Here is a 10,950-nt window from a genome sequence, read left to right on the forward strand (position 1 = left end):
TAGCTGCTATCTCCCTGTAAAGAACTTTCTGAATACTACTCTGTACAAATACTTCATACACCTTTGCTGGTGTACGGTATTGAATTCCCTTTAGACATACAGGGTGTCTTCACACTGAAAAGTTGAAGCATTAGCATTGACAATATCTACAAGAGAATGATGTAGCCCTTTCCTGCAGTCAATGGCCAAAAGCGCACTCTTTGGCCTCATGGGTGGAACGTTATTGATATTTGTTATAATGTTCTCATTAATAAAGGTTGTTTTTTTTACTATGAAAATCTTGTGTTTCTATGTCAAACCGTTTTGTTATATTTCAGTTTTCTGTGATGTATATAAAGTGAATAAGGATTAGGATATAAACTCAAATTGGAATGCATTTCAAACCTAGATCTGACATGGTACAGGTGTCTTCTTTTTTAAGCCCATAACCGTGTGTGTGAGGTGTGTACTTTTGTTTCAAAGTAGATTTGTTGAAGACTACCAAGAAACACTCTGTGTGACCCTGATTTAGCCCACTGCAGTAAAAGGTTAAGAGGGGAGAAAGAAAATAAGATGAATGTGAACCCCAGTACACTGACAATGCATTAGTGGAGGGTAAAAATGTAACACTTAAGTTGTGCTTACAGATGACTGGAAGATATGGATGTTGTACAATATAATATCATTGAAGAAATTAACCAGAATAATAGACTGACACATCATCAAACATAATAGTTTTCAATCGGACTGTCTATGAAATGGTATTTTCTAAAGATCACCCATATCTGCCCTGTACATGTTCGCCTAAACAATCAGAGGCTATAGTTGCGTTTTAATCACATTGTGCCGTTGCTTTATAGTTACAGGCAACACATTGACATTACATCCGAACTGTATCAAGAAAAAATACTTTAAAAGGCAATATATTAATATATTCACAATACAATATTCAATGGGTAATCGTTTGACTTTGCAAAATACCTGGGATGACTGAAAAACAATGAGGAATAAGTTTATAAAGATCCAAATCTTAAATACAACATTATCACAGATGTAGGATCTTAATTTGAGCCAGAATTGGTAAAGCAGGAAAATAATCCTGCAGCAACACGAAATGTGAATTATTATATGGATTATAATTAATGGACATTAGTGTAGGGATTGATACATTTTTCATAAGGGAAAATCAACTCTGAAATTTCAAAGTGTAAATTTCAAATTTCAGAAGCCTTTTTAAACTTCAAATACGCTACAAGTTAGAAAAAAGTTATCCTGCAACAGGGTGATCAAATTAAGATCCTACACATGTATAGAGCTGCCCATAGATCGCACACAGACATACATACATAGCACAGTTGTGTGTGTCCACTTCTGCTACCACCTGTCCACCCTTCCCCCTCAAAATCACCAGTCAAACCAGTTGTTCCCTGTGGGTCGGGGTCCAGATTTGACAAAATGCTCCTCTTATGAAGTCCGGAGCCCCCGTCAAACACTGTGCAGTGACACTACCATTGTGTGTGTCCATTGAGTTCTGAAACAGTTGTCGTTGACAGCTGCTGGGGAGCAATATAGATAGAGTCGAGTGGCTTCAAATAGCCAGTGCTCACTTCAGTCATGTTAGAGAATGCTCCTCTCTCTTGCTCCTCTCCTTTCACAGATAGAAAAATAACAATGGCAAATAGTGTTTGTCCAGTCTCTGACTATGCTCTTGTCAAATCTCATTTTTGATGTTCCAGTTTCACACATTCACCATATTTGTTTTATTTTTCAACAACTGTCCTCTTTGGAGGAGTTGAATGCGTTCAGTCTTGGCCAGATAAAAGTTGTCAGTCACACCACTTAGTATTTCTGGCATGCTGTCCAGCAAGTCCTGCCCTCCTTTCTCTTAAGTAGGAGAGACTCAGTTTTAGATTCTCTCCCTTGTCCACTGCATTTCCAGCAAATGGTATCCACAATGGCGTAATTTCAGCTGAGGATGTTTCCGCCACAGAGGGTGTAGCGTCGAGCTGCAAGTGAGATTAGAATCTGTTACAGAAAATGTCTGTCAATATCACACAGTGCAGAGAAACACAGAGGCCAGCTCGGGCCTGGAGGGCAGCAGAGCTTTAAAACCAGTACAAGTCCTTGCTCTTATCCTGGGCCTGCAGACCTGAGAGGACAGGAAAGAGAAAAAAGAGAAAAGAGAAGGGAGGGCAAGAGAAGACAATTAGGAAGAGGGAGATCAAATGGCTTAAAGGTAGAAGCAGGAAGCCTTGAAGCAGAAAAGTGTAAAAAAACAAAAACATTTTGCCTCTCAGGAGAAAGCAGAGACAGAGAACTCAACCTGTTAAAACACAGAGACATGGTCTTTCTTAGTGTTGGAGAGTGGCCTTGAAAAGACAACAGTTTTCCCAGGAAGAAAGAAACCCTACATTGTGTTATGAATGTAAGGATAACCCTGGTGTAAGGCGTCGCAACGTTTCTTAACTTCTATCTTAAATGAATTGTAGAGCCCACAATAGTAGTCACGCATGTTTGGGGACAATCAAATAATGAAGACTATTCTGAAGTGCCCTTGGAACCACTACTCCTTTACGAAGTGTGTGTTTTTCTTGTTATTGCTATTATTACCTGCGTCTACATTGAGGCCGATGCTCTGGCTGATGTCTGCCCCTGCCCCGGTGAAGGTCCCGGTCCAGGCCGAGCTGGTTGGCTCACTCTTCCCAATGTCACATGTTGAGGCGCTCGGCCCTTGGACAGTGGATGGAGGGAGCCGGTGCGGCCGGACGGAGGGCACCAGCAGAGAACTGTAGCGGGGGTCAAAGTGCGTGCCATACACCTCGTGCATGCTGGGTCGAGGGTAGGTGGAGCCCTGGGTGCCGATGGCCCCGCCAAGTGAGTAGGGGTGGTGGTGGTGGTGGTGGTGTGAGTGGTGCCAGGGCTCTGGGGTAGCATGGTGGAGGTGACTATGTAGGGAGGCAGAGGAGTAAGGGTCCCCAGTGAAGGGTATCTCTGAGTGGGAGGCTCCTAAGGCACTGCTCATGGAGGAGGGCTGGTACGCACTGTTCCAGAAGGACGGAGGGAAACTCCTCTGGCTCATCGGGAATGGTCCATCTAGGAAACCACAGACACACTGAAATGCTCAATCACAGATCAATTAAGTGGTAAAGACTATGAATGTATCTGTGGATGAGGATCGATAAGCCTGTTCTGAGGATGTGGTAGAATAGCAGAGCTTAAAGACTGATCACTCAATGATCAGTTCAGTTGTAGGGATGAAATACAGGAGAACATGATGGGAAAAAGATGCATGGATGAATATCGTTGTTGTTGTCCATCATTTCTGATGGTTGATCAAAATTGGAGAATGTTTGGCTGTGTAATATTAGTCATAGAATTACATTTTTGTTGATTAAGGAAGTAACATGCAACAGAAAAATTATACTAAACTCTCACTACAGGTTCCCCTACAATATAGTGAACAAGTCTGAGCCCTAAATTCCACAGAACCCACATTATTATATTTTCAACTGCTTTATTTACAGCAATTCATCATGCCCATCAATTTGGTTTGACTTTCTGATTCCTTTGTAACTTTGATCAAACACAAATGAGAGTGAATGACTGCCAACTGAAACAATGGGAGCAAAACATGGGATTCATTGATTTGTTATAAAATCCAAACTTTTAAAATGCAGTTTATTTTAGTAGGATGTGAACACAATGATATACCAAAAACCAAGAACTCACTTGCATGCAAGACCTAGGCCTACTTGCCAAATGAATGCAAATATTTATGAAAACGTTTCCTTTATCTTCTATGTAGCCTAAATACACCGGTTTTGAGGTGAAATGAAACCCCGCGCGCGAACAGGTGTTTGGAGTGGTTCTGTGATCGGCACCTCTCCGAGAGGTGGATGTAGGTCTACCTCTTGCGGACTTGTTGCTGACCGACCCGGGGACGTAGCTGGTGGGCTGGTTGAGGGCCCGGCTGAAGTGCTCGTCCACCACTGAGCTGATGTCCCCCTGGAAGTAGGTGAAGAGCACGCACCGCGAGTTCAGGTACTCGGCCTCCGGAGGGTGATCTTTCTCGCGCGCGCAGTCCTCCTCCTTTATCGTCGGACCCGCGAGGTTCGAGAACGAGCTGCCCCCGCTGATGCTCTCTTGCGCTTCTTGCATTTTGGAATAAAATGCCAATTTCTGAAACATCCGATAAAAAAAACGTCAGAATGTAATAGCCTTGACATGTATTAGATATGAATTCCTATCAAGGCATCAAGTTACAAATGATCTACTTGAATTTCATCTGCACATTTGGGTGACCACGTGTGACATTTTTGCGCTTTTCATTATTGTCCAACAGTTGCGCATTATATTGTGGCCTCTGTGTGTGGTATATTAAAAATAAACGCATGGTCCTCTCCTCATTCATAGGCCTATTCAAACTTGTTTTAGATGAGGCAGTGGTTGGATTCAAGAACAAAGTTATTGCATTTAAATTCCTGAACATATCGCAACTCAGTTCATTTGTTAATTATGGACATTGGAGAGTTTTTAATTAATGCCATTATTCCATTCTCTCTGTGCATACTCACTCAATTTAAAGAAAACGTTAGACCTATTTGAAATATGAAAACCAGCTCTCCGTGCAAACGAAGATCTGCATTTGTGTATTGACTATGAGAGGTTTTAAGAAAGTTGCAAACATTTAAAGGGCCGTAGCACCAATGCACGTCTGGAAAACGAATGGTCCATATAGGCCGAACTGGTTCTTGTGCACGCACAAGCAATATCTTAACTTACAGTAATCACCGGATAAGCTTAAACGAAATCGTTACCAGAGCACCGTTTATTCAATTTTCAACTGCCCTTGCTCATTCCAAGTTATGAAAAATGTTACGCGGTAACAAAATAATTGTTGTGAATGTAAAGAATCCTAAATTGCATCCAACTTCGACTTGACGAACGGTTAATAAAAGTGTTAACGAAGCCCACAATCTATTAATGACCCATCATCATTTTGCTTTGATTGGTTAATAAAGGCCTTGGCTATTTCAACGTAGCCGACATTACGAATAGTCCTAACTTACACATAGCAAAATATCCTAAATAGCAATAGAATACAGACACAACAAATTCAGTAGCCTAGCCTGAGCGATTCGATTTAGCAAGACAGAGAACATTTCTATAAACACTTGAAAAATAAGTTGGTTTAAAACACCTATAAATACTTACATAAACTAAAAATATTATCACGCAGATTCGATATAGTCAACAACAATATAAGGAGGTATGGCTATCATTATTCATTAATGAATCATCAATAACAATCCAAAGTTGGCCTAGCATTGTCAATAGGCTAATACATTATTATTAAATAGATAACTGTCGGAAGGGACTATTGGTTCCCAATTGACCGACGGCTGTCATGCAGAATCATTTTTAAAGTGACCATTGCCAAAATACAGTTGCCTAGAGAGACCTAATGATGCGCCATAATGCGCGATGAAAGTTTTATTCCACACAAGTTTTACAAAAGTTTCCGTGCACTAAATATGCCAAGAAGCGAAACAACACAAGAAATAACATACCTGGTGATGATATGGGCTATACGCTGCGGAAAAATAAGGCTGAGGTGGTGGACCATACACTTGATACATAACATCCAAGCAGCTCATGGCGAAAAAAGCGAATTCTCACGGGTAATAACTTGACAGAATAAGCAGATTGTAGGGATGTAATTTCCTAAACGGAGAGAGATTAACCTGGGACGTTGGAGAGCTGCATTTCTATCCCAATCGCGCTGCGCGTCCTGCCTTCTTAACGCTACGTCAGTGCGACAGGGAACGCGTGGCGGGGGAAAGTAAAGACGTTCCACAGCCAGCGGTTTTCAAGTGTCTCTGGACGAGCCTGCATCTGACCAATGAGGGAGCAAAAGCACTTCACAAGCTGGTGTATTATGTCTTCTGAAAGTCTGCAATGAACATTTCATTACTGTCATGAGATGCGAGATGCTAAATGAAATACAATGGAGCTCTGCCAAATAGGGTAGGCCACTTAGTGGAGAGCTTAGTAACAAGTTAAATGTTTACTGATATCGACTGTTACCTGGAATGAATTCATTTGATACGCACCTGCTTGTTACTTGCATTTAATCTATATTTACATGCCAACACGCTAATTTCCCACACATATGTGTATTATATTTGTAGCTCATTTATATTGTCTTTACATAAGGCCAGTCACTGGTTGCCACAAATGAGAGAGTATGATACAAAATATTGTGAATAAAACTTTTTTTAAATGATATTCTAATACTTTTATAGTTTGATGGGTCAGGATAGAAACCCATGGATCTGTCGCATAACGTTCATGGCTCTGTGGTAAGACCTATTAATAAGACCGTGTTATATCCTTTGCAATGGAGGCTTTTAAAAGAATCCCTCAGTGTAAGTTATATCAGGCAGTACATGCAGCCTGTACGGCTGTCAAAATAATATATTCATTGGAACAATACATTTATTCATACACATTTCCCCCAAATGAGTACAATTACGAGTCAGAAATGTCAACATAAGGAATGTAACATAGTTACAACGTTGTTGGTGTTAATTGTCTATGTAAACAGTTCAAATAAATGAATGAGAGGAATGCAGGTCTCCAGCCCCACACAGTACAGAGTGTCACAATCCTTCAGTGGCCTGTCAGATTCCAAGGTCAGAGGTTAAATAGTTTGTCGGGGTCAGAACGGATTACCTAGAGTTTGAATGATAATAATAATCATTTCACAACAAACAATAATGGAACTGGAATGAAGGTATTAACATTACAAAAATGTTGCTCTAGTCTATTGTGAACAAAGTGAGACAGGTAATGACTATTCATATCCAAAGACTCTCTCTGCTTTCATGGTCATTGTGGGCTTAGACAAATGGTTTTTCCACCATAAATATAGTGAGCTCCAGTTTGTTTGTTTTGTCTCTGTACTCCAGAACTTTGGATTTGAAACAATGACTATGAGGTTAAAGTGCAGACTGTCAGCTTTAATTTGAGGGTATTTTCATTCATGGTGAACCGTTGAGAAATTATAGCACTTTTTTTACATCGTTTTAGGGGACCAAAAGTATTGGGACAAATATGTGTATTAAATTAGTCCAAAGTTTAGTATCTGGTCCCATATTCCTAGCATGCAATGATTACATCAAGCTTTTGACTCTACAAACTTGTTGGATGCTGTTTGTTTTAGTTGTGTTTCAAATGATTTTGTGCCCAATAGAAATGAATGGTCACTTATGGTAAATAATAATAGAATATGTTTCTAATACATGTGGATGCGACCATGATTATGTCCTGAATGAATCGTAAATAATGATGAGTTACAGATGCACAAATATCATACCCCCCAAAAAATGCTAACATCCCTTGTTAATGTAATGGTGAGAGGTTAGCATGTCTTGGGCGTATGATATTTGTGCATCTGTAACTTTCTCACTCATAATTATTCAAGATTAATTCAGGACTATCTGTAATTATGGAAGCATCCACATTAATGTAGAAGTGTTTAGACACATATTTTTATTCATATTTACAATAAAAATTACTCCAAAATGACACAATAAAAATTGGGGGATTATGCACAAAAATGGTGTAATTTCTAAACGGTTCAAATCCAAAGTTCTGGAGTACAGGCCCAAGACAATAACAACAAATTGTCACTGTCCCAATACTTTTGGAGCTCACTGTATTTCTTTAAATGTTTCAACAATTGAAGGGAGACAAACCTTTTAACATATCCTACAAAACGTGTCTGATGCTGGATAAACCATATAAAGGAAATCCAAGGTAAAGATGATTCTAGCCCTCTGATGGCGAGTTGGATAAGAGAGTGTCTTTGCACTCAATTAACCTTGTTGGCTGTGGCAGAAACAGGACCATGGAGGAAACCACCACCCGCTCTGCTCTGCCAGCCCTGCGCTGTGTCGGGGAGAACCAGGCCCCTCACACATCAGCCCTCTTAAACTCACAATTAACAGCTCTGGATTTTCAGATGAAAACTGACTCCCAGCACCACTGCATGGTTGGAAGTAACGCTCTGGGCACATCAGTGGAATACATGCAACACATACTGACTTTATCCTCCTGTTTTGTCTACAGTCTACTGAGCACATTGCCTCAGGTCTACAAACAACGTACTCTACCTTTTTAGAATGGCTGTGTATTCTAGCACGTATTCAACTTATTCATACACTTATCTTATATTTCAAAGTTGTAACAGTTCATCAGTGGCCTATATCATTTTTAGTTAGCCAAATAATTGACATGAGAATCCACTGCAGGTGGTAGTGAAATGGTCAGTAGGGTTATTGTTGAGGGATAATGCGTGATAAGGGACTATGATCATTGTATTTCCTTTCCTGCGCTTTATACATTAGACTCGGTCAGAGCTCCACTTTCAGTCAGTCAGATAATATTGCCATTTGCAATTACATTTCAATTTCTGATGTCAGTGTAACGCAACGTGTTTTTCTTTCTACACAACAGCTTAAAGACAAGAAATGGGTGGTGAGGGTTAACACCGCGCTAATAGGAGCTAACTCGCCGAGACAACAGCACATTTAACACATCTAATGAAAGGTAGTGGATAGGGGTCTGGAAAGGAAGGGAGGGGGCACCTCACAGACTGCTTTTATTTATTGTTATGTTCAACACGGGGCTGCTTAGACCAAGACTCAAGTCTAAAACCATTGTTTGGTCCCCTGATGGAGAGGGACCCTTGGCCCTGACCTTCCATTTACAGGTAATATGCCTGGCTCCTCCCAAGGCTACCGACTAGGAGAGAAGGTGGGGGTGTCGGTGGAGGGGTGAGGGGGTGGGGGGGATAGATGAGGGGATGAAAGGAGCGGCACACAAAGGTATTGCCAGAGAAAGCCTGAAGTGAACGAGGAATGCAAACATGTACTTTACATAGTAGCTGAAGGAGGGTAGGGTAGGAGGGGACTGCAAAATGAGGACTGAATATATTAGTAGGATATGTTTTTTTGTTTTTTGGCAGCGCTAATCATTGTCTTGTGTGTCCGGTGTTTTAGTTCCAGCATTTAAAAATTCATTATGAATTAAAATAATTATTATCCCTCTCTAGTTATTTCAGGATCTCTACAAAAACATTAAAATACTTACAACTAGATTAAAACTCTTCAAACTGCTTGAATAACTATTTTATTATATTTACAACTGACTCCTCAAATAAATTAAGCTGAAGGTCATTGGTGACAAATCCTTGTCGTATGAAATGACTTCCATTTTTTAAATTTTATTTTACCTTTATTTAACCAGGTAGGCAAGTTGAGAACAAGTTCTCATTTACAATTGCGACCTGGCGATGTTGTGTATGAGGAATGATCATTGATCCTCATTGGGTTTGAGGTGTTCTGGTAGTGTGACATAGGTGTTAACACCTACACTCCATGTGACCGCAGCAACCGTTTTAGATATGGGACTTCCAGTGTGAAATGTGAAACAGAGAGTTTCTGTTTCAGGAGGGATATTGTGACACCTGTCCCAGACACACAGCCTCACTGCCACACAAGGCACAGCAGCATATGAGGAAACCATTAAAGAGCACAGAACAGGCACATAGGTCAAATCCTAGGCAGTACACAGCTTTTTTGTTTGAGCCAATGATCATTTAAAATGCATGTAATGAACACAAAGAAAAAAAGAAACCCGCACTCGTTTCTAATCAAAGCACTTCATCTTCTGAATATGAGGCCTGCTACATCGGGACCGGTAATATTATGACACAATTAGGACGCAGTGGGCCTGCAGTGTGTCCAATTGATTCGCCAGAGCTCTGACTACATAGCACGACATGGCATAAGAGAAGCTTGATACGTACAGTAGAGCCCCAGCAAACCCTTCTCGTGGCAGAGACACCTGTCGCTAGTATTAGGTGGCGATGAAGTCGTGGTCTGGCCTGGGGAGGAAATGTGTAAATCCAAAGACACTGGGGTGACTCTTGAATGGAGCGAGTAGGAACCGTCAGCTGTGGACCTGCTGCTAGGCCGCTTCCAGGCTTATTCATTCACACTGACTCCATTCATCCACCCATTCATTCCTTTGGACATGCCTGACATTAGTCTAATATAATTTATTGAAAAACTACCAGTGTGACTGTATGTTGCATATGTGCTTAACCAGGACAATGTACAGTAGCACTCCCCATTAGGGAAAACACAGCAAGAGAACTGTATGTAGAAAGTCAAAATGAAGTCATGTAAAACATGACCAGCCCTTCCCTAGACTTTCACTAGATTGCTAATGATTATTTTAATTAGATTGATCAACTAATGATAGTTTCCCTGTTATTTCATGTTGGTCTTGGTCATCATGTAAATGTCCAAGACGACCAATGTACCTTTTTTTTCCCTTCCTTTTTTAAATCAGTGTTATTTGAACTTAGAAATATTTCATTTAGAATTCAAACCAAGAAGAGCAAGGCCAACCATTTCAAATAATATTTGAATGACTGTCCCGGACAGTGATTTTTTGTTCTCTGTGCAGAAGCTGAAAAGACCATGTCCACAGCTCTGTAACAGAAAACCTTGACAGTACAGGGACTGGTTTCTTACCGGTTTAGTCTTCAAATGTGTCTCTTCTTTGAGGCATAATGACAATACACCATCATAGACACATGATTGAAAAGGCATTGAAAGTCTGAGAATAAATTGAATCTGAGATCTGGGTGATTCATATAATATGATGACTGATTCTCCATCTTAGAGAACACACTGAGGCAAATCAATGCTGGTTGTTGGTGATGTATTCTGCCTACAAGGTCTAACCCTAACTTTAACTTGAAAATGTTGTAAAGCTTGAATGAGATGATTCAACACAAGCAAACTTATTCAAACCTGGTCATTGTTATTTGTTCTACGCAGTTTGTTTGTTCTACGTTGTAGCCCAGGCAACTGTAGTGTACCCTGGATGAGAGGT

General features: G+C 40.5%; 1 protein-coding gene across 2 annotated transcripts; it reads right to left on the bottom strand.

The window, feature by feature from the left end:
- Positions 1-642: 642 nt before the first annotated feature.
- Positions 643-5,905, bottom strand: LOC115107297 (transcription cofactor vestigial-like protein 2). Of its 2 annotated transcripts, none has more exons than XM_029630689.2 (4): positions 5,550-5,905; positions 3,888-4,158; positions 2,590-3,072; positions 643-1,985 (listed from the first exon to the last, which is right to left on the bottom strand). In XM_029630689.2, the coding sequence occupies exons 1-4, from the start codon at positions 5,634-5,636 to the stop codon at positions 1,945-1,947; spliced, it is 882 nt and encodes a 293-aa protein (XP_029486549.1). In that variant the 5' UTR covers positions 5,637-5,905; the 3' UTR covers positions 643-1,944. The 2 variants fall into 2 exon arrangements, with proteins under 2 accessions (XP_029486549.1, XP_029486548.1); XM_029630688.2 differs by having other exon boundaries at positions 643-2,128; positions 5,550-5,903.
- Between the last annotated feature and the right edge of the window lie 5,045 nt (positions 5,906-10,950).

Source organism: Oncorhynchus nerka, linkage group LG24 (genome assembly GCF_034236695.1).
Source record: "Oncorhynchus nerka isolate Pitt River linkage group LG24, Oner_Uvic_2.0, whole genome shotgun sequence".
In the NCBI taxonomy this organism is placed as follows: domain Eukaryota; kingdom Metazoa; phylum Chordata; class Actinopteri; order Salmoniformes; family Salmonidae; genus Oncorhynchus; species Oncorhynchus nerka.